At 30.2% G+C, this 26,257-nt stretch overlaps 1 protein-coding gene across 1 annotated transcript in view; it reads left to right on the forward strand.

Annotated features, from left to right (window-relative positions):
- The first annotated feature begins 4,608 nt into the window (after nt 1-4,608).
- Nucleotides 4,609-26,257, forward strand: part of LOC148236054 (uncharacterized) — a 120,825-nt gene continuing 99,176 nt past the window's right edge. Inside the window, exon 1 of the mRNA XM_088184730.1 lies at nt 4,609-5,158. Coding sequence (XP_088040856.1) covers nt 4,948-5,158 — 211 coding nt within the window. The 5' untranslated portion in view covers nt 4,609-4,947. The remainder of the gene's footprint in view (nt 5,159-26,257) is intronic.

Here is a 26,257-nt window from a genome sequence, read left to right on the forward strand (position 1 = left end):
TACCTTATTGAGACTGTGCTAAATTAAGCTTTATACATTTACAACTTATGGTAATCTATATTTATTAGAACGCTATGATATTCTAATTTGAATAAATGCAAAGCGCTTAGGTAATAATTTAGATTAATTGTTTCATAAAACAACATCGTAAAATAAGTATAAATGTGTGTTGAATATGCAAAGATAATAATTTAAGCAAACAACCAGAGTTAAATTAATGTTTTGCAATAAACATAGCGGATATACAAGTGATATTATAATTTACTATTATTAACAATATTGGATTAAAATTATTTACATACATAATTTTTATATACATAATTTAATTAAAATATCACACTATAAAGTCGTTAGCAAGGTATCTACTCGACAAATTGGCACTTTAAGCACTCGCCCAATATGGCGCTACTATTAATTCAGACTAAAATATATATTATTTTAATAGCTGATAATAACAATGATAAATACACATTAAATTATTTTTTAAAGTAATAAATAACATGTTAACTAAGCGTTTAAGTTAATTCACATTTTTGGAAATGTAATGTATAAGCATAAGTATTATACGAATACGCTAATTAGAGCACATAAGTTGATTCAATTTGAGGTTCAGGCCGGCTTAATGAAATTATCTCTCGGTAGGTTTTCCGACAATCAGGAAAACAAAATTGAGAGATAATAGTTTGCTGAGTCTGTATTCTGAGTTGAAAATAAACAGGCGTATCTAAGCACAAAAAAAGCAAATATAGAGATATTCAGTATCACTAAATTAAATTTTGATTAGCAAAGCGCTAATTGGATGATTTTTTAAAACGGCTCATTTTAATATTTTTTAAAATGTAGATACTTGTAAATTTAAGAGAGCGATAATTCTAAAACAGCTCTAAGTATATTATGCAGACGTATACCGCAATGCTATTAGCAACTCAAATGTATTGTAATTTATTATATAAAATGTTCCATTATATAGTATTTTTAATAACATATCGTGAATTAGGTAAACTAAATAACGTGTTTTATGCATATATCAATTATTAAATTTACGCTTTTATACTAGTAGTTGTAAAAAATAATTAAAATGCAAAATCAAGGCATCTTTTTTTATGGGATCCAGTAAATGACCATTATGGATCCATACAAACATTTGCATCTACAACTGCTTTATATTATATTTGCTGTGCGATATTATTTTTAAAATATAAAAATAAAGCACACGTTCTCTTCAATCAGACACTGTTTATAAGTGTTAGTTTTTTAAAATCAACATTTACCAATTTAAACTATGGAAAATGGATTCATAGAAAGCACAATATGGTTTAATTATGTTGTTATATTGAGTTTTATTTCACTCTTTGACATTTAAAAATTACCTCAGGTTTTCGTTTAAATATTTTCAGTTAGATAAAAATAGATTTAATTTAATTTTAATAAACATTGAAATTTGTATATATGATGATTAGAAAAACAACCTTGCCTTTAGTGTAAATTTAAGAGTTCCGTAATTGCAATACATTGAAATACCTTCTTATAGATTTATCTGGTCTTTTCAATTTAACTTTCTTTTCATATGGAAATTTTTCATCAGTTCATCTACGGAAACTCTTTTACCAGTGTTGTAATAAGACGCGTCAACAATATATGATAATATTTATCTTGACTGTTCGGGTTTTACATAATTGTCAAGGACATAACACTGCGTAGTTTAATATTAATAATTGATGAGAAGCAAAAGTATTTTGTTCATCAGCTCATCAACGTATAATATTTTTTTTGTAAAACACAGATAATATACAAAATATTATTTAAAAGTTGTAAAGGCATATCAAAGGATCTCTGATATAAGTAAGGATTAGTTCTTTTTTGTTTCTATTTTTAATTATAGTCCTTAAAATAATCAAATGTTGTGATTATTTAAATACAAATACGTGTTTTTTTACATTTTCTCCTTCATGTCTTTTAATGTTTTATTTAGTGCTGTACGAAAAAAATCGTCACTTAATTTCCATTAAATACTTTGAGATTTAAAATAAGCATAAGCCATTTTAATTTTACAGTGTAGAATAACTTTGATATAAATAATGAGTTTTCTTCCTTTCCGCATAAAAGTAAGAGCAATTAAAAAATAGTGATGTTTTCTTAGTACAGTAGACCCCCAATAACACGGTTAATTGTAGACGTGATATTTATATGCCCGTTACTTTATGTGTGAGCGATCCAAAGGGAAGATATCTCACCACACGCGCCTGAAAAATATTGTTTGAGTATTTTCTAATCCCCAACTACACGCACCCAAATAGCATGTCACCAATTTACCGTGTTATTGGGGGTCTACTGTACTAAGAAAACATCACATTATATTGGGAGCTCTAGTGTATGTGTATTAATATTCTGAAAGCATTAATCAGTCATTTTCACTCCAAGGCAGAGTCAAAAATAAAACATAATCTTGTATTTATTGTGAATCTTATGTTGCAACTTCGCCCAATGCTTTACAACCAAGTAAACACAAGCAACAATAACTAAATAAATCGTAACGTATATTTTATTTATTATAAACTATTATTAAAGCCTACAGTCGATTAATGTCACTGTACACAACATGGCTCTTTTTAATTTTTTTATTTATTTATCAATAAATTCATCCGAAAAAATATGAAAATATAGGACCAAATCAATCGGAATTATAATTATATACTAACCCATAAAAAAAGTATTTTGATTCATTTGTAATTCGAACCTGTGTCTTTTAGGTATTATTCACCGTCTAACACCATTTATCTATCATGCTGATAATATAATATTTAAATTTAGTAGCATTAGATCCATTTATGAATCGAGTTCAACTAAAAAATATAGAAAAGAATCAAATATAATAAAAATGTTTAATAAATTACATCTTAATCACTGAAATATCACAATTATCAATCACTTGTATATTATCTGTTTTTAGAAAAAATATGTCGTATTTTTAACAAACAGATTTAAAATTTGTACGCGCACCTTTCGCATAATGTTATTTTAGATAATTGTTATTGACCAAAATTATGAGTAATATAGGAATATATTTTATTGCAATAAATTAGCTATTGGTGCTCTGGCTCCTAGGATAAAAATTTAAAAGGCATCCAGAAGCGGTCGGTGAAAGATGATATTTTGCTAAAGATTATATTATCGTACAAAAAATAAAATATTTGCTAATATTTGTTTACGACAATATAATGAATGAATGAAATTGATTTAAAATTATCTTATTGATTTTTATTAATATTCGCAGATAACACAATAAAAAATCAGCGTATAAAGTATTTTTAGAAGTACCTGAATGTAAGGAATATTGTTTAAACACTTTTTATTGCTTAAAACGCGAAATATTCAAAAATAGTTAGGCGGATTGAGTTAAAATTTGAGCTGCTTGTTTAATATATTTTCCAAAAACAAAAACACGAAGATGATAATAGTTACTATAAAACATCTTCATTCAATATTTTCAAAGAAAATTCGCAAGCATGTATTAACATTTAACATATATTACAGCATAAATTTTGCAATATAGTATTCAGTTTGACTTTAAATGTACATTTATCTTATAAGACGATAATGTAATAAAAAACAATTCAAAATCTTATAAAATAGTCATAAATTTCTACAAAATATATCGAAAAACTAATTGCGGAGGTATTCGAATGCTTTGGGTTTTCTACTTAATAAACATGCGAGCGGTACAAGGACTTTTTTATACTGGTAATACCGGTACTGCCGTTTTTTCAGTAATCCAGGCATTATTACAATTCCTATTCATACATAAGCAAAACGGGTAAGATTTTTGCTGCATATTTTAAAGATGTGAGATTTTAGAATGATGGGAGAAATTATTTTAAGTAGAAAATTTGCTAGTTAGTGCGGCGCCACGCTTAAATTTGACAGTTGCGAAACGTTCATTTGCTGTTCAAACCCAAACCTGACCTTAAGGAATACAATAACGGTATAATGGTTAATTTTCTTAGGTTTAAACAGCATGAAAAATGCAGTGGGGAGTAACAACTGATGGTTTTTGAACATGGCGCCTTGATAAGTAACAAGTACCGAAAATTGTATTTATTTAGTAAATGAACTATTAAGTACTGGGAAAAATATATTCATTCGTAGTTGTGTCTCACATCAATATCATGATTATAAATAGTGTTAGTTATGTAGCGGCACTAAATCCACCCTTCGAGCATCTATCGAGATTCATACCGACACACGAGAATTTGTCGCATCGCACACGTAAACAAATAATAATTTGGTTGCCGATGCGTGTGCGACAATTTCCCGATTTCTTTTCTTCAGTTTTTGGCGAAGAGCGCCGACAATTATAGGTCTGGGTGGAGAGAGCGAGAGAGAGAGAGAGAAAGAGAGAAAGAGGCAGCGAGACGGACTAGAGAGGGCGGCTGAGTCGGTCCTCGCCAAATTGGTCCTTTTGCCCAAGGTCCTGTAAGAGCCGGCTCGGGGGCCCGGGGCGTGCGGGGTTGTTCCGCAGCGGACGGCGCAGGGTCGGAGCGGTGGGGGTCTGGGGTTCTGGGGGCGAGGGGACCTCCGTCGACGCCGCCGACGCCGGCTCCAGCTGACATTCGTGGCAGAGCGCGCGACGCGGACGCACCTCCTCAGGCGTCGGAAAGTTCTCTCGGACAAAAAGCCGGCTGGCGACCGTCCTCGGCCGCCCTTTCCGCCTTCCATAGGTGTTTCTCTTCGTCACCGCCACGATGACGAACCTTCGCCCCGCGGACTGAGTCGATCAGCGGCCCGCGGGCCGGGTCTCGGGGGTCCCAGGGCTCTGCCCTCCCACCCGACCATCTGTTCCGAATCGAATCAAATCGTCCACGCTCTTCGCAGCGTCCTGATTTACGTCCATATAATACGACTCTTACCCGATTTTGACTCTCCTATATAAAACTAAAGTCCATAATCATGGACCCTCCGACAGGCAACGTCGGAGACGACCCGAACACCTCCGAAATGGCCGGTTCCGTCAAGGACGACGACCGGTCCGTGTCCTTGGGCGTCGAGCTCAGTCAGGCGCCGCCGCCTAGCCCCTTGACGGGATGCTACCTGCTCATCATCATCGGCGAACCGCAGTCCCAGCAGCACAAGGACACCATACTGCAGAGACTCGCTAAAGGTAAGTCAGTCTCGATCAAAAGTCAAAATCAGCTGATTTTGACGTTTAACTTTAATTCGCGGCGTTCGTTTCGTTTTCCAAATCAAAATACTCTTTCCGACGCTAGTTTAAAATAAAACATTTTTTAACTCGTTACATTTTTTCTCTAGGATCAATATTGACGGAGCTACGTTTTTTTTAACAGCCGGAACAGAAAAAAAAAATTGATCGAAATTTGAAACGGGAGTTATCGTGACTATAAAAACCGCCATAACATAATAAATAATATAGGGTAGTTTTGGGGTCTTCTAATCGCCGAATAAATTGCTTTAAAAGTTTCCATAAAAAATCGTGATTACCGATTCATATGCAATTGAACCGGCACTCGTTTATCGATCAAACTAATATTATAATATTACGATTTATATTTGTGAGTTTGACAATATTGCTTTGATATTCATATTTATGAATTAGATATAAAAAACTACATCAGACACTTAAATTTGCTCGTTCAACAAACCCGACGGAAGCGATAATTTACGTATGCGCATGTTGCCGCAATTAACGGTCAGAAAAATAATACAATGATTAAACGGACGACGGGTGCTCTATGTATTATAATATAATACGCTCGAAGTAATTGTTGATTGTTTGTTATTAATATACGATGCGATATTATGTTGTTTCGTGACAGAAATGCTGAAAAGCCGGCCGGAAACGGAAGCCGCGACAAGATGGCCGAAAGACGCGGGGCCGACGGCCCTAGTGGTAAACGCTCTTCCGCAATGCACGTTGATCTTGAACGCGTGTTACGTAACTCGGAAAATAGCCGACTTATATGCGGATATATATTTGGACAATACTTTTTTGGAACAATCAATAGGTCAAGGCTGAAATAATAATTTAAATAATTTTTGGAAATTTTATTCTCAATATCATATTTCCTAATCTACTCAGATAGGCAAATATTAGTCTTGTACACTTTTAAGGATCTTGTAATATATAACAACTTGATTTTTAAAAACTAGCAAATATCAACTATAGTAATTTTATAAAAACCATAAGATTTGTGTACACATATTAATAGATTCTTTCATCAAAAAGTATTTTATTTTATACTTGCCAATCGATTTAAAAATCTCTAGCAAATATCAGATTGAATCTCTTTACATATATTAAATAAAAAATTTAAGCAACACTTATTTGTAAGTTAACATAATCTCAATACTAATTTATTAAATACATCTTATCTCTAATTAAATATTTTAATTATTTTATAAAAGTCATACTATTCGCATTTATTAAATAGATGTATTGCCAAATAATCATTAAATATTTAGTAAAGCTAAATTGAAATATCAACCGTTCGTGCATATAAGTAAATTAAAAAAAGCGGTATATAACGTAACCATATGATTTATGCATATATAATGTATTTTTGACTTGTTATGTTGGTTTATTAAATTACATCCTGTTTTTAGTTTGCCTATAAAATGTGTTGTCTTACATATAATATATTCATTGACATCACTTTTTTAAGACGTGCGCTAACGGGCAATTCAAATGAGCTACTAGCAACGCATACATTAATTTTATCTTCAAATTTTACATCACAAGATTTTATTTAAAAATATATAAAAAATAAAGTATAAACAAATTGTCATATTAGTATTATCTTTTTAATGTATCATGTGTACCTTTAGAAGATTACATTAAAGTCAAGAGAAGTTAAAATATGAACATTGAGTTCCAGTAGTTAGTTTTCGTAAAGTTTACCGTAGATCTCCTATCTCTAACTTTTCAAAATATAATTATTCACACAAAACCCTTGGTATACCGCAAAGTTCATTCATTTAAGAGTAAATTAACTTCAAAATTTATTTTAATGAAAGTACTGCATACCTTTGCTTAATAACATAAAATTAAAACTATTGTATAAATATTAATATCAACGGTAATATAAAATTTAAAAACACTTGCTCGTTTAATAATAATTATTTAAACATTAAAAATCATAGATTTACGAGTTTTAGGCATTTTTTCATCAGGTTGCATATTTTACCATTTGAACGCTCTAATTGAGACCTTGAAACGAAGAAGGTAACAAACTGTGACGAAATGCAAATTTGTGCAAAGTTAAGAACTGCATTACAAATATTAAATAATAGTTTTAGAGATAAAATATATTATCAAATAAATATTTTGGTATAATAAATTATACAGTCGAAAATATGCATGAATATGCATTGATTCACTATAAACCACATATTATTACGTGTATTTTTTATGTTAATCACTCAGACTGCATTCCAGAATTTATATTATTATTATAAGAACTACGTTTAAAAATATATTTTGATTCTTTATTGATACAATTCAATAAAACTGAGATTGAGATCATCGCCTAATTGTATTTATGATTATGCTCTCATATCCATTAGAATAACAAGACGACGGATTTACGCTATGATTTCATTTCAACTCAAATAGATTCTTAAAAACTCAATATTCTACACAATAGATTTTTGCAACTAATTTACAGTTTCATTGTCTTTGAAGATATGTTTTAAATGAATATTCATGTTCATTCTGAAAAATAACGCGATGAACTCGTGCCGTCGTCTTTTTTTGATTTCTTTGTAAAATATAATTAACTTTTCCTCATTTGCACTTCATCTGTATAAAAATAATTATTGTTTAGTCAAAATAGATAAAATTACCATACTGTATGTTATATGATGTAACTTGCATGAGTTAACTATTAACATTAATATAAAAGCATTGATTCAAGCAACACCTTCTATTCAAATAAAAATATGTACCCATCAAATTAAGCAATGTTTTTTTTCATGCCGCTTTTGGTTGTATCTTATCTCATCGCGCAAAAATTTGCGTTTCATTAAAAGAGCAAATAAAGATGATGATTCAATGCACAAAGACGTGTCCCTGAACTATTTTAAGAATCTCTCATTTGCTTTCTCTGTTTGAAACTCGACGAAAAAGCAACTCAAACCAAAGAAGACATGCATAGTAAATGTTATATTCGTTTTCAGCATGAAACGAACGCCATTTGCATACATCACGTATATGTAGCATCACGTAAACGATGGAATTCGATGTTATCATATATGCATGTAATTTATATATTAAAATAAATCATACGATTTTAGAATATATTAGATGTTACGTAAGAGAATAGAAAATACAAATTTCGCCGGTGAGTTGCGAACGGTCTCGTTAAACTTTCGTAAAAGCAAAAACTTTCCTTGGCAGACGCCAGTATAAAACAAGAAAAACCAATTCGAATTAATTGGGGATATACCCTTTATCGGGACTGAAAGTTCTTCAACTCAACAAATTGAGTTTCGTTTGTAACATAATTATAAACGTCTATTCATTTCATTTCTTTCGTAGGTAGCAAATGTACTACGTCGTTTGCAGGATAAGTAGAATAATAAACTGAAATTGAGGCTAGATTCAATTATCGATGTAATCAATTTTTCAATTAATCGCAAATTGCGGTCGAGAACGATCTTTGACCATTGTGCTTGTAAAGAATTTCGTGCAATTTAAGCAACTGTTCTCAAGTACAACTAGAAACGCGATGAAACGGACGAATTCATTCAATTTAATCGAGTGACCTCCGAAATGGCAAAAAAAAATTATAATGACAATTTTTAACGTGCTGAAGTGAGTCTTACTAAACTTATCTAACAAAATTGTTTTTAACTTTGAGTTATAATAATAATCCAACGCCTTTTTTTGAGCTCTCTTGCAAATATACAAATGGTGATCTCTCTCTATCATGTTTTACTTAAACGATCCAATTGTTTGCAGTAGATTTATGGTTACAGTTGAATTTATGATTTAAAATTAAGTATTCCTTTTTCATATGCATCATTAGATCTTTTGTTAGGCTATCGAATAATATATAGTAATATTGCTTCATTGTCAATGATTGGTTTCTGATAAATCGCGCAGATCTAAATTTAAAAATATCCTAAATATTTTTTGTGCTTCTTGGATTGACCTAAAAGTATTTATATGGAAAATATTATCGATATTTTATTATAAATCAATGTTTCATTTTCATTTTAATACATGCGTTCCTCAAAATACCGCATAAAAAAATAGGGATCCGTTCCATAATTTTTCAAAACCACATAACTCTTAAAAAGTGAGTTAAAAAATAATAAAACTTTCAGGAAAGTAATAAGTTATAAAAAAAAGTTTTTAAATTATCTTATTCATCAAATTTTGGTTATAATAACATTTTTTATTACATATATTTATCAGAATTATCGTTGTTTTATATATGTACATGTTAAAGGAAATGGTCCTTTACAATTTAGAATTAACGTTATCTTCATTATCGTTCTGTGTTGATTTTTTTCCATTAACATGTTAATCAAAGTAACTTAGTAATGATTTTCTAGATTCTATGATTATTTTTATGCAATTTCTGATATCCTAACATACAATTCTTAGCTCGCGTTAGAACTTTAAGGCTCGTTTAAAATTTGTGTCGTTAAGAACATAATTTTCCAATTTATTTAATAGTTTTAGAATTATATGTGCAGTAAAGTGGGTTAGATTTTCTTCCGTTTTATCATTGTTTTCTGGTTCTTAGCGATTGCTAAAGTTTTATTAATATAATCTTTTTTACTTCTGAGCTTCCAGGTTCATTGAAGAAAGTTCAAGGTTTTCTTATACAATTCTTGAAAATTCATATTTAATAATAAACTTTATAGACAAGCCATAAAATAATTTGTTATTTTTATGCGATGCGTCTAAGTTAATGATAATATTATCGTATCCTGATGGACTAACGTGTTGTACAGAAGTTTTAAATCAATGCTCTCAGAATAATGTATTCCACCTTTTTTATACAAATATGTAAATTTAAAGGTTTTGTAATTAGGCAGACATTATTTTGCCTTCTCGCTTAAAAATAACTATTAAGCGCTTGTTTAAAAATAACTATTGAGCCCATTATATTAGTTACTTTATAGATAATAACCTTGATATTAAAATAGATGGATTTATTATTCTAACAAAATGGCAAAATAACTGATAAATTGGAATAGCGTAGTACGTAGTCTTGTCTGGTAACCCGGAGGCCGCGGGTTCAAGTAACGGCAGCAACTCGAATTTTTATTTATTAAAACGCGCTGACAAGGATTGATTAGAAATTATAATACGCATAATAATTTATATATAATATATGTTATGTCACCGATCAATCTGGTAGTTTTAATATCTACGTATTTTCGGGTATTCATTATGTCTGATTGATTTACCCTGTTGGTACAGTTTTAATGCATTGGGCTTTTACGAAAGATTGAAAAAGCGTCCATTTAATCTTTTGTATTATTTAAAAGTTTTTAAATTTTTTTTTTATGAAATATATATTTTGTATAATTGTAGTGCAATGAAACATAGCTGTGAAAATCATTAAATCAATTAAAAAATATTATAAAAAATACGAAGGAAATAATTTATATGATTCATTATTAAAAAGACTGCATAAATTTATAATTTAAGTTTTAAATTTAAATTAACTTAAAAATCTGGTTATATTATTTTGTGGCATGAATTGCAAGAAATGTAAAGTTGTAGAATTAAATTTTATAGACTTTTCAACATAACCATTTTAGTTCAATGCAAGTTTAAAAAAAATATTGTCAGTTTATTATTTTAACCATTAGATTTAAATATTGAGTTAAAGCAGTTAAATATAGGGATTAAGATTAGACGAAAATTTTTAATCTACTTATAATTGCGATTCTGTCTTTTACAACGATTCTGGAGAAAATAAATAAATTCCTTTTAAATCTAATTGAAAAGAAAATCCGTAAATCCCTTTTAAATTTTGTCGAGTTGATCCATTCTTTTCTGTATTATATATATTGTATATACGTATTTTATATCAGATTCAATATCGATAAGTGACACGCGTGTAACGATTTTATGGAAATTGCTTTCTATTTTTTTTGCTTAGAAGAATTTGAACTTAGACGGATTGTTATAATATTATATATAATTTTCGTAATTTGTCTATAATACATATGTGTGTAAGTTTGCTTGGTTCATATTTGCCGTAGTTATCATATTATCACGTCGGAGGGTTAATATACGAAACCGGGCGTTGTTATCGCAAAATTTACGGGTAATCCTATTAACTGGTTCTGGCAAGATCCTGAAGTTTATCTCAAATAATTGTGGATGTATGTATAGTGTATATAAACACACATAAATATATTTATATAATGAGTATATAAAGGAATTTATTCAACTCAAATTATATGTATTATATTTCTTCAACGAAGAACAAGCAAAAGTAGACGTTATTTATCTTACGAAAAGCGCTCGTCTTATCCTTAACAAGTATACCTTCTACGCCCGCATTTTGTTTTGAAAATGTATCTTTGTCTGCTATCCTATGTTTCAATAAACAGAAAAGTAAATAATAATTTATTGTATTGTATACAATTATTTTCGATATCATTGTTTCAAAACTTTATAATTTATGTTTGTGTTTTTAATGGTGTATTTATTCATTATGCAAGTTAGAAAAAACATTAAAAAAAATATTTTATTTTTATCACAAATATTCTTCAATGTGCCATAATGTACATTATATAAAGCATTATAAAAACAGTTATGTTGCACACCTAAAATATGACGTGTTGTCAACACCGCTCTATAGTAACTTTAAAAAGTGCTTCATTGAGTATACGCTACGCCAATTAATTGTATTCCGACGCTCCTAGTAAAATGCCATTAGAATAGAAATACAGACACGATCCATAATCCCTCTTGTAGAAGCATCTCAGATTTTTTTAAATTCTCATATAACAAGAAGTACTTCGCTTCTTTCGGATTCCAGACAATGGAACCATTGAATTGAACGCTAATTGCCAATAAATTATTGAAGTAAGACGCGCTCCGCACAACAATGCCGAGCATCCTCGATGCCTTATCGCAAATTTGCCAATGTGTATACAAAATCTCGGACATCAATCGCAAGTCTTTGATAAAATATTTTTTTCTTAAAATGCCTCCGCCTAAGCTGTATGAAAATTTCGTTGTGCAATGGGATCTGAAAAATGTGACAATGTGACACTTGGCGATGCTGAAAGGTAGTCGATTATCGATCGACCACCTTTATAGCGAAAAGAGGGAGACTCTGTATTACTGCGAATACTCTAAAACACTTTCAGGTCATCAGCATTGTATGTCGTTAATACAGAGGACCTAGATTGGATTCATGTGGTACTCCAGAATGAGCGAAATACTCATCAGAGCGACGATTGCCATAGCTATGAAACATTACATAATTTCGATCTAAAATGCGGTAGTACATAGTTCGCGTGTTGCCGTTTCGGAAACCTTTGCTTTTTATGATTCTGTAGCCGCATGATAAAATTTTATTTTATTATTTTTCCCTCTGCGTTAACTACTTATAAAATTAATTAGCACTTTTGAAATTGAATATCCTATATATTCCTAAGATAATATAATTTCTATCTGTAGTTTACGAATCTATAAAATTGACCTTAATTACGTTTCATAAATATTTCTTAAATAATATGCGATTCCATATTTAGTTCATAATATTTATACGCTACCTTTTAAAAATTCACGTGAATTATTTGCTCTTGTTGAAACTGTACATATATAATTCAAAATACGTTCAAAAACTTTACTTTTACTTTTGAACTGGTAAAATATGAAAGACCGGGTATTTTTATAAATAAAAAACGAGCATGGAGCAGCCAACGTCATATTTCTTGTTTATGTAAAGGAAACCTTAAAAATTCAGTGACGGAGGACGCTTACGAACCTTTGCGTTGGATGCTAATGTAATATAGTGTACCCGCACGAATTTATCATTTTAAATAAATATGGAAATTTAGAAAAGGAAACACGTAGGTCGCTACTTCTAGGACATAGTTATAATATGTGTTGCAAAACGACGTTTTGTTCTTAAAACGTGTCTTGAATAATCGAATTCGCAAATTCAATGATGCAATAGGCAATAAAGTGTTTTTTACATATTGTTAAACTTCCGTTGAATGTTTTTGGGAAACAATTTTTAAAATACTATTTATGTATCAAATTTACTGCGATTATTAAAAAATCATATTTTTAATGTGGTTTTAAAATATCTCGGACAAAATTGAAGTAATTTAGATGGGTCAATGAGCCTCTTCAAGGGTTGTAAGCTCTAGATTTATAGGTCATTTTAAGTGGCAAGTCCAATTCTTGGCTTTCTTCTCCCGTGTCGCTGAATTAAGAATCCAAAGGGTATAAAATCCCTGGCGCTCTCTCTCTCTCTCGAGATTTAACCTTTTGTTGGCGTTGGCACAGTGTAAATTATCCTATTTTCCAACAAATAAGAAATTTTCATCGCTCTACATCCGTTACAGTAATGGAAGCAATTTATTTTAAGATCAAATAATAAATTACTTTAATAATTATTTCTAGTCTTGAATGCTGTGATTGAGCGCCTATCAAAAACAGTAATTCGCGGAAATAATAATAAAAACAATGCCTCATTGAATTTAAGTATATTTTTGCTAGCATATAAGATATTTTTTGTTAAAATAAAATCATCTACGTCTAGTCATATTATTGAGGTCAATGTCTGACTTTTCCCAAATATTTTTTTTAACGTTCTATTTGCGGGGCACGCGATGTGGCAAAATTCTTTATTGAGTCCATACCCTTTGCCGTTTACTAAATTAGCGATATGTATTATAAGGCAATTTTGGCATATTCATACAAAGAAATATTAGTTTTGAACTTGATCCTTGAACTGAAAAACGCGATGTTTTTTGTGATTCGCAAATTTATTAACACGTGTAAACGATAGTATTTTATTAATATTTTAATTGATTTTGGAACACATCGTATGGTTATAATTTAGCTTCACGCTTTTTGACTCTCATGATTTAAAATTTTATTGAACAATGACCATAGGCGTGTCGTGAGGTCACCAGACCTTGAATTGAATATTTTTTAACGCATCTAACGTCTTCTTAGTTATATTATACATATGCATGTGTTATATCAATTATAGTTTTTACTTAATAAAATAAGATTGTGAACGTATTTTTTTTATTTAAAAAAATATCTTTAAAATTTATTAAACTTTACGGCAGTATTATATAAAATACGAGCGTAAACTTTGAACGTTTTAATTTAAGGTAATTTTTCGCAAACATAAATTGGCATTTAAGACACGCCATTTGGACATTTTAAATCCGATATGCGGTAGGAAAGCGTAAAAGTTCTGTTGAATCTTGGCTTTTAAGTTATATGCACTGTTCTATAAAACGTTTTACACTCTCACCGGCGATAAATATAAAAGTTAGAGGCAGTATGTGTAACGATGAAATAAAAATTTATTTAGGAATATATAAAATTGTAAATAAAAATTTACTACACATCTGAACTTTATATTACATTCAGTAGATTTTTAAATTAGTTATTTTTAAAAACGTTATAAATGAGTCGCATCTTAATTGTGTGGCGAGACATATGTAAATATCCTCAACACTGACGTTGTGTGCATATTTAAAAAAAAACTTAATAATACCCAGCTCCAAATGCACACATTTGGATCCGACGACAGTGATTAATATTCATGACATGCCATGTGCCAATAAATGGCACATCGTCTCGTAAATGACTCATTGCATTGCCATTGTCGTGTGTATTCAAAATTTGGAATTACTGTACCCATCATCTGTGCCTGTCATTGCGTCACCTCGTTTATATGTCATTCCCGATGATGGTCATGTTATTTCAGATGTATCATTTCTCTCTAGGGCGAGATGAATGTATCCATTAGAATATTATAAATCATCCGTGTGAAAAAATATAGATATAAGATTGACAATAATTTATATCGTATTCATTAAAACTGAACTACAAGTAATTTTGATGCACTGATAGTGACATTTCGACTTAAAAATATGTATATTTGACTAGCACGATAGACCAGTGGTGACTAATATAATACATGAAATACCTGTTTTCGAATCAAATTTGGACTCTAATATTTTTCAATTTCTATCGTGTCTGAGAGATCGAAATAAAATACATATACAAATATAATTTAGGTTTTCTAGATTTTCTTAATCGTGATGAGTAATTATAATAACATCAGTGTGGCTCGTGTATGATGGCTATTGATTTTAAGCTTTAAAGTGGGCCAATAAAATAATATTGCAGATTTTTTGTATTTATATTCCTATTTTTTACTATACTAATCATTTAATTATTTAGTTTATAATTAATAAAATTAATGTTGATTACAAACTGTTTGAGATGATTTTAGTCTGATGTCTCACTACTTAGTAGTTGTTGGTTGTGTTGACCCCATTGTAACGCATTCGGCTTACTTAGTAAATATCGATTAAACTGTTTCAAAAAAATATTCTTTCCTAACTAAACGAACTGTGTTTTATTTCACAGTTTTATAAAACAAAATTCTTTAGTTGCTTCTTAACTTTGTGTTCTAGTAAGTAACTAGTAGTTATTATCTTGTTAATTGAGTAAAATAAACGTGCTACAGCTAGCATCATCACTCGAATAAACAAATTGATTTATTCGACTTTTATATTGATTGGAGTGTTGCAGATACTAATTTATTATTTTTATTATCAAAATGTTTTTATTGACTTAATAAGTAATGATTATAAAAACCCTACATCTATTTTAGAAAATCATTTTTTTTATTTATAAAAAATATAATAAATCTAACTTAAAATAACATAATGAATTTATTCATAACTTAAAATATATAATAGATTATTTTAATAAAATATTTTAATAAAATACTTCTAAAACATAAACTAAATATGTAGCTACTTAAAAATAATATATCTTGTAGCAAAAAACTATACACCCCAGCAAAAATATATAGGTAATCCCGAAATGAATGTCATTTTTTTTATTTAAACATAAAAATCAATTTTTATTTTTTTAATTTAAAACATATTTTTTTACAGATTTAACTTTTATGTATTTCTCGATTATTTTTAATTCCATTAGCATAAAATGCTGTAGGCTTTAATAAAAAAAATCCAATAGCATATTTTTTCCGTTTAAAATGTATTGCATCGATCAAAATAAATGGTAGTCGAAGGGAGCAAGGTTTGGAGAATAAGGTGGATAAGATAATACCTTCCAGACATATTCCTTGATTTTATCGAGCAGTTTCTCCACATAGGTGTTGTAGAACTATTCGACTTTTTAAATATATACTCATAAAAGCCTGCTATTATTGTTTGGCCAAGTTTAAGAGTTTCATAATGCACAATCCTTTTGCAATCATATACACAGCATATGTGTTTTAGAGGGAACTCGGGCTTCGAGGTAGCTTTTGCTACTTTACCTTATATCTTACACGACATTTGTTGTCATTTTTTGTTTCTCATCTTCGGGAATTAAATGATCAGAAAAGTGCGACTCAGCTCAAAAATTCTTTTGATATGCAGAAATGCGCCGATTTGTTTTTTTACCCCATACAACTTGTCTCCAAGCCTTCCCAATCGTCTTAATTGCTGAATTAGACTGGTTTAGTATCTCAGCCAGCTGATAGTTTGAGTAGAATTTGATTTTATTTCTGCAGACAGGACATCATCGTCTACCTTTGCTGGTTTCTCACATCCAGGACTATTCCATCTTTGAATCATCTTTGACATTTACGGATATCTAATGAATAACCTACCACTTCACGAGTGTTGTTAGTGGCAGGTATCAACGGACAAAGTACGACTGAAAAAAATGATATTCCTTCAGGGATTACCTATTATATAGAGAGACTATACTCATCACTATGTTTATTAAAATTAATCACACAAAGTTTTCCTTGTTTAGATATATTTTTAGCTCGATTGAACTATATAAATACTACGTATCATTAAATTATTTTTGAATAATGCCCTGCTTTTAATATGTTTAATTTATTATAAATTTGTATTTATTTAACACAATATTTTTTTTATTTACAGGTACGTCCATTTCATCAAAACCGCACAATTAATCTGTCGGTAAGTTTTAGTTGTTTAAACACACACATAAAATATAAATTGTACACGAACACACACTCGTCGCTCGGGGAAAATTAATTATTTTATTTTTCACCCCGAAGGCACGAGGCGGAAAATTTACGCAAAATGAGAAAGCCCGCATTTCACCTAAAGGACACAATGTCCTTTTAGATAATTGAACCAAACCGAGTTAAATTATCCGTTCCCATAGGTGATTGACGCGAATGAAGCGGGCTTCGTGAATCTTTTTTCTATTTAAATACATTTTTTTTTTATATTTAACGTGAAATAAAAAAAATACAATGTTGGCACCAAGGCAGGTGTTTTATATTATCCAGTAAAAGCACCGAATTCACGAGAGGTCTGAATTTATGTTTTGAGTTAACTGTCGCGAATACAAAATATAGGAATACGGAAAGAATTTGACAAAAAAGTTACGCGATGAATACATACACTCATTCTGTTTTATTCATAACTAAAATAAAATTCTTTTCTGAACTTTGGATGTTGTGAAATGTTCTATTTTTATATTTATTTATTCTTTTTGTATGGTTTACAAATAAGTTATATTTAATAACCATACCTTTGCCTTTTATAATTAAACATTAAGCAAAAGCTCATGTTAAAACACTTTTATTAAAATTATTTATAATATTATTTTACTTATTTTTATGAAAGCTTTTAATGGTTCAAAAGACTTGTATTCTTGGTAAAAGTTTTTATTTATTTAATCGACTGAATACCCATAAATTTTTCAATTATTTTAGGTTAAACGATTTTAATAAAAAGTTTCATTATTATTTTTGTAATATACATCATACATAGATACACGTACATATGCATACTACATTACATTAAAATATCACAATTAAATATATAAATAAATTTATGAATTGTACGTTATTTAGATACTTTTTTTTAAAAGGAAATATAATATTTAAAATTCGTTTTCTATACTCTCTTAAAATACAAACATATTTATATTTTAGGTATTTAAATGAACTAAATTAAAGACGGGTTTTACTAAAGTGATTAGATTATTAAAGACACTAGTGTAAAAGCTTTTAATTACATCAGAAAGTACCTATTACAATACAGTGCTACCTCGGATTGAGAGTAACTTAGTTTACGTCAATATAGAATTGCTTAGCTGCTTAATTGAATTCGCTTAAAGTTTATTAACATCAATAGGAATCAATTTTAATTTGAATGATAATTTCGTTTTTCTTTAGATATGGCTTAAATAAGAGCATATTTAATTGTGATATTTTAAAAATATATTTTTATTCAACGTGAGATTTTTCAGGTAAGTCAATGCTATAATTTATGCTTGCTGCATGTTTGTGTTTTAAAATCTGTGTGTATTTAATGTACGGTACCTTTACAGAAATCATTCAACATAAGCTTTTGGTGTGAAGCAAATTTTCCTCCGTCAGTTAAATCCGCAGAAAGCGTCAGCGTCAACGCTTGGAAACAAACCCACCCGTCATTAGCGACACCTTCCTTCTTCAACGTTTTTGAGTCCCAACATTTGAATAATCACCGGAGGTCCCGTTTCAACTTTGACCCTTTGTTGCGGGCTCCGGTCGTTTGTTTTGCGCTTTCGCCCTCGTTTTGCCGCATTGCCGTATATACTGGTTTCATACTAGCACACGCCGCCGCTCCGCCATATAAAATTGAACGACGTTTCGATTAATTTTCGGCGCCGCTTTTTCGGCGTCTCATCCCTATACAAATTTCCACCCCCGCCCTGTCAATCTCGTATATGACCTGCGAAATCGTTATCGAGCTTCTCCGATCGAACGAGACCACGAAATGTTAATTGATCAATAAATTAACTTGGGGTCTTTAGTTCAAAATTTATAACTCATTAAGCTGAAGATAGAGAGAGAGTTGTTCGCATAAATAACGTATAAATTCGGTATTGAACTTTGAAAACCTCTAAATCTTGTGTTTATTAATGAGTAATGAATGCTAAAAAGTTTTGTCGTTGAGTTTTCTGGGCAAAAGTGGATTAACTTCGTAATAAACCATAAATTTTATAATAGTGCTAAACTTGGCGGGACACTGCATAAAATATAATCGAAATTATTAACAAGATTAATAATAATCATTTAAATTTATTTTAATGTATTTTTAAATAAATTAATATTTATTTAATTAGCATGAAAATATGTATTAAAAAATGAATTGGTTTTTAATACTAAAATTATTTTATAAGATTGCTCCATAAAAAATCTATGCCTTCTGTAAAGCTTCAATCAACTAAATGTTACTTTTTTTTTAAAATCAGCATCAGCAACAAATATTAAACTACTTTAAAACATGACTTATCTGTTCCTCTATGGTCTATGGAAAACAGTTTTACCACCAATATTTTTTTAATGTGGATGTCATGAAAATAAGCCAATTAAAATCTGTCAATTAACTTTTTGGTATGCGCCGATACATTCACTAATTGAAGAGTGCTAGTGCTAAAACGAATTTATTTTATATGAAATATTTTGAGCATTTTGCGAATATTTATGTCAATAGCTATTGCCAAATATACATTGTCCTATATTATAATATAATACATACATATTTAGATAAAACGTATATCACAGATTAATCGCTACAAAAAATGTATGTATGTTAAACTATGAAACTTCACTTACATTATAATATATGTTATGGCAATCGTCGCTCTAATGAGTATTTCGCTCATTCTGGAGTACCACAAGGTTTCAATATGGGCCCTCTGATCTTTTTGCTCTTGATTAACGACATGCAAATAATAACTTATTATATGATGATGACTTAAAAATATTATTTTGCTCTTTACGACATACATGCGGCATTTATAAATCGGAATATTTATTATATCCGCACGTTTCGGATTCACTTCGGATAGACCAAAGTCACTGTGGAGGTAGTCAATCGACAATCGACTGCAGAATATTATTTTAGTTCAGGCGAAAATGTTTTAAGCTCAAATACTGAAAAAATTGCGATAAAAAGTGAAACAAAGTACTCCTTGTTCTTGAAGAAAAATCAAAGAAAATTTCTGCGATATCTTCACAAGAAGAAAAACGGGTCGTATTTTTATTTGTATCATAGTGCCTTTTTTTTTGGAGCGTAAGGATACAATTTATTTTTGTGTCAAAAACCGGTCAATACTCAGTGACTTTCAGCTGTGGGTTTTAGAGTACCTTACAGAGTTGCGATCGCATCCCTTATTCTTAATGGCTGCATCAGCGATTGACAACGCTACTCTTGCACGATTCAGCTTCTTAATGCGCTTTTTAAACACAAGTATGTTTTTGACGAATACAATACAAAAATATATGAGATGTAGCTCACCTTTTTTAAATGTGCGCAATAATTTTATTTTTTTTATATTTATAATTGTTTGTATATTTTGATAAGTTTGTCATGACGCATTGGGAAGACCTGTCAAGTCATTCTTATAAATATAAATATACGTGATTTTAATTCAACCTGATATTTTAATCCTTGACCTACACCATGCCATTTCTATCTCACCCCCGGGCGGATCAATAAAGGTAGGTACTCTATTAGGGGAGCGTTTGGTACTTCGGCGAGTGGGCTATCGATAGACACGTATACCAGCTGACTGATTTACGCCCACTGTAACAGTATTAATTTTTAATCGTACCTAAAAATATTATTACAATTATCCAACATTGTGTTATGTAGTCTATAATGGCACCAAAATTTGTGAAAGTTAATAATTCATTCACAGCTTTATTGTCTTGAATATTGAATATTCTTTATAATATTGTTTTTGCTATTGAGGACATTTGGCTGTTATTCCATGAAAATATATCAGATGGTAAATCCATAAATTGCTAAAATCCAGCGAAGCTATTCACAACAGATATCGTCCTACTTATTTTTGCTGTTTTGGCTCGAGGCCAGAAAATCTTGCCAATAATCTACAAAGCCTATAGTCTCTATAATGCTCCAGATATGGATTGTTGACCCATACGACCTAACGCCTATGAATAATCTCTAAATATATTAAGTTTGAATAAATATTAAATATAAACGCGGTTTATATTAAATTGAACATGTAACATTAACATATTTTTTTTATGGAGATTATGATTTAAAGTTAAAAAAACTGATCAATCATAAGCAAAGGCTTATTTTTAAATTTAATACATTACAGTATAAGTCACTAAATACTAACATAAAATCATATAGACCTTAGTGTTTCAATTTCCATCGTGTCTGGGGAATCGGTATTAGATCATAAATTAGGTTTACCTAAATTTTCCTAATTTTACAGATAAATAATATGATGATACACTTACATATTAAATATTAAAAATTCTTTAATAATGAGATACTTTAACTCAGAATACATTAATTATTTAAAAATAGCTAGCATTTTATTATTAATATTAATTTATTCACATATTTATGAAACTCTCTTTTATTAGACCCAAACGTCAAAATACATTAAATAAACATGTTAACTACGTGGTTAAATAAATCCTTATCATTATTTGAATGTATATAGTTAACATTTTATTTATTCGTTTTATAGAACATAGAACACTTAATTTAATGGATACTATAGTTATTTTTGGTAGAGATGTCGGTTAATATATTCCTGTATTAAGGGTCTATGTATAAAATATATGTATATGCATAAAATATAAATTTATATTGCATAATGTGTATTCATTATTTAAATGTAATTGAAGTTTAATTTTCACACAAATTTATTTATATCGGAACCAATAAACTTCCATTATCCTACTAGTACTAGCGCCCGGGATTTTTAACATTCACCAACCAAGGGAACCGTAAGCAGTTTGTAGAATTATTTCCATAAAATTAACATAAAAGTTTCATTTGCAATTCGAAATACGAACTTTTATAGAAGCATATAGATGTACACGTTCGTTCAGACGTATTTCGGGGAAAATCAAGGGTCGAGTTTTTTTGTTACTGAAAGAATATAAAACACGCTTTTACCTGGAGGGAAAAATAAATGTTATATAACAATAAAACCCGTACATGCAGAAAATTTCAGATTTTAGACATGTACACACATGTTTTATGTACGCAGGCTGCCGTAAACGTATGATATATGTATTACAAGATTGAATTGACAAGTACGCTTGAAAATTTTATACTGCCTCTTGAGAAATGGACGGAAATTCATATTTGCCTCAACGTTGCCAACTAGGGGTTATAGACGTGGAAAATAAGTATGTAGATCAAAGCATGAAACTACATATACAGTTATATTTACTTTACCACTGCACGCCTTCTCTGTGTGCATTTGTACGGAACTCTATTCCTCGATGTCCTCGAAATGAGATTTATCCTATTCAAAGTGAATTCTAGTTCTAAGGATTTGCTACTTTGTTATAGTAAGTAAATTCTATAAGAATTTTTTAACAATATTTTAAATATAAGAATATTATATATTCTTTTAAAGTAATGTATATATAATACATTAGAGAATATTTTTTCTTTGCGCTGTTGCTAGTGATTTTTGATTGGCTTTTTTTTATCATTTCAGTAAAAACTTTGGATTTTAATTATGTTGCGTTTGATCGAGGTTTTAAATATACATCGTAATCCCTTGATAATTCTGGGGTTGGAAAAGCAATAACGTAAAGGACCGCCAGGGGATTTCTTGTTCGGGATTAATCGACTTTCAGGTTTAGTTGAGGATTAAACGTGCTTAGAGATTTCCACACTTATTTCCGTACTATATGAATATTATAATAAATAATTGATGAATTACTTATATAGAATAACTGTAGAAATAGTCGTTATTATATTTTTTTTTTAATAAAAATAATTTTATTAAAACTGTTGTAATACTTTTATCACCACTAATTTTTTTAACCATGATAATAAAATAAGTAAGCATATACTAAAAAAGTACTGATATAATACGTAAAAAAATATTCTACAATATTAAATATATTAGATATTTGACAAGATAATAAAAATATTATATCTAAACTTATTTTACGAATTTTTAATGTTTTTTCAACGGTAATTTTTATTGAATGTCGTATTGACAATTCTTTTCAAATAATAAGTAGTATTGAGTTTAAAATCTTTAAGATTTACATAAGCATTTGATTAGGAATTTGCAATAAAAATAATTTTAAAAACGTATATTAGTATAGTATATTAGCAACTTATATTTTTCGCTTAGCTAATTTTATACGAATCTGTATATTTATTTGATTTTTATCCTCCTTTATTGTAATATTATATAAAAGCATTTAATGTAGGAAAATAAATATAGTACATATACTAAAACTTTATTTGCGTTAACACAGTCAGTTTAAGATTTTAATAAATATTAAAAAATATAGTAACGATTTTAATTTCTATAAATTTATTCAAAATATAAACCGGAGTAATGATAAGTATATCGAACATATATCTGTATCGTATGCTTTATATCTAATAATAGTGGCGTAAATCAAACTTGCCATCTATTTTTTAATTATGAATAATGATGAAGTGAATTGCTCTCGAACTGACTGTGTTAACGCAAATGTGAAATAGTAGAACTTATGTCTTACTTAGTATATTGTAATAAAATACTGTTATGAATATTGATATTATCAGAAATAACGGTATTGAAAGCCTTAATATCAAATAAAATAAAAGAGAATATGATAATTTTTAATGTATATTTTTTTCCATGCATCACAATCTAGTTTTGATTAGTTTAGATATTTTTATTTATTTTTTATTACAAATCTGACAATCATGATTTGCCGGATTTTTCGATGCGTAATGATAGTCATTATGCAAACAATTATAAACATTTGAAAAACAGTTAACATGCACACGTCCCCATCTAACATAATATTTTCTAGCTTCTCGTAGCTATTGCCAAACACAACTGTTCGTTGCTAAGCTAGAAGGCTCGTATTTTCAAGCGCCGACATCCTGGTCGCTACGGATAAGAATAAGGGACGCGATCGCGACTCTCTAGGGAACTCTAACGCTTGCAGCTAAAAATCACTGATTATTAACGGGTTGTCGAAACCACCCTTTGCAAGTTTAAAAGTGGTTCATTAAGTAGACGCTACGCCGACATTGTACCCCAAAGCTTTTAGCAAAAAGTACTTGATAAGCAAGTCTTTAATAAAATATTTTTTGCTTAAAACACCTTCGCTTAAGCGTAAGAGAATTTCGTCGGGCAGGGAGATTCGCAAAATGTGCCAACGTGATACTTGGCGATGCTCGATTATTCGATCGATCCGTTCTATAGCGACTGAATAAAGAGCAAAAAGATCAGAGGAGTTAGATTGGATCCTTGTGGTACTCCAGAATAAACGAAATACTCATAGCTCATATATTGACGGCAGTATATATTTTATCTATTGTAATTTCAATAGTCTTATGATAATTTATATTGTTACTCTTTGCTGGTATAAATTTGTCATTTATTTCTTACTAAGCAGTTTTATGGATTCCATCCGCTCCCATGTTTAATTCACGTCACTAAAATATTACACTTTCCTGAACATTCTACACACACGGAAAAGGGTGTGGCGCATAATGAAAAACGATTAAAACCGTTATTTAGTCTCGGCGTGTGGTTTATTGAGGCAAATTCCGGTCGTTCGTTTAAAGGGAAATATTTGTCTCGGCAAAAGTCTACTTTAGCGGATATCGCCCGTTTTATTTCCGCTTCCATTGTGCCTTACTTTGTGGCTGCGTTCGTTTTTCCTTTTGTTGTCGACACTCGTAGGCCGACTGTTTCGCACCCCTTACTCGAGAATTGCTTGTTACCAACTCGTTGAGCTTGAGGCGCGAGAAAGCTCTTTCAGTTTTTATTTACTTCCCGCGACTCAATAGCGTTATCTTTCATAATTTTGAATACAAAATACGTGGCATTTTCCTGTGTTCTCTTACGCAGAATACACTCAATATCTAAATATAAATTTGATCATATCCCGAGGGTGAACAATAAAACTTTCAGATCGTATCAAGCCATTGTGCACAACAGTCTCATTGTGCTGCTCGCAATATTATCTCGAAAAACATAATAATACAATTCAAAGTATCATTGTCTTTAATAAGCATGGTTTGCGTGTGTTCGATGCTGAAAACCTCTCCACAATTTACTCTTTTGAACAACAGTGACCTGAATATGCTGATAATCGATACGTTGGCATTTCAGAGTGTGATCAGCGCAATCGGGGCGCTAGTCGACACAATGCGTTATTTATCGTGTTCGAAAGTTAACTTACCGAAATTTATTATATTCGAATTTCATATTTGGAATGTGGGTATGTGAAAGTGGCGTGGAAAGGTGATATGCCCAGAGGTAAGACCCTGATTGGCCAATCTATCAGGTTGTCGACAGAGCGGGAAAATGTTCCGCTGGTAGGAAAATCAATTCGCCGAGGGCGGATAGAGTTACATACTTCAGGGGTTGCGGGATTTGGTGCGCGAGCAGACTCGGGGGCAATGCGGATTTTGAGCATTTATCGCGAGGTGGTAGTAATTGCGGTGGGGGTGCTTTCCACAGCTATGGCATAACATCTATTTTGAAATGTAATCAAAATTTTAATACATGTGTAGGAACATAAAATAAAAATAATTTAATTTATTTTAGGTTATTTTAATTTTAAGATGTGCTAGATGAAAGGTACTTTCATAATAAATATTCTACGCGTATAGCAACATTTACTTTTATAAAAGTAGCAGGTACATAGTTGAATAGGAATCGAGTTCAACAAATGCTTTTAATTCCAATATTCTAATACTTTAGCTATGTAACGACTTCATATATTTACGCATAATTATCAGTAAAATATATGCCTCGTGATAGGTTATTTGATGGAAAGGGTGCACTGACTTAGAAAGAGAAGTATTGATTTGTTACAAAGATGTAGTTAACATGTTGCGTGATTTTTTGTTTATTTGTGCTTTCTATTATAATTGTACAGACTATAAATACTTATTTATAATTCGTATAATCTATAACTTCATAAAAGTTCATTTGTAATGGTATGTTAATCCGCCCCTAATTCTTACTATACACGAACAC

This window comes from Plectrocnemia conspersa, unplaced genomic scaffold (assembly GCF_051122295.1).
Source record: "Plectrocnemia conspersa isolate PC_06_02 unplaced genomic scaffold, ASM5112229v1 ptg000004l, whole genome shotgun sequence".
NCBI classification, from domain to species: Eukaryota; Metazoa; Arthropoda; class Insecta; order Trichoptera; family Polycentropodidae; genus Plectrocnemia; species Plectrocnemia conspersa.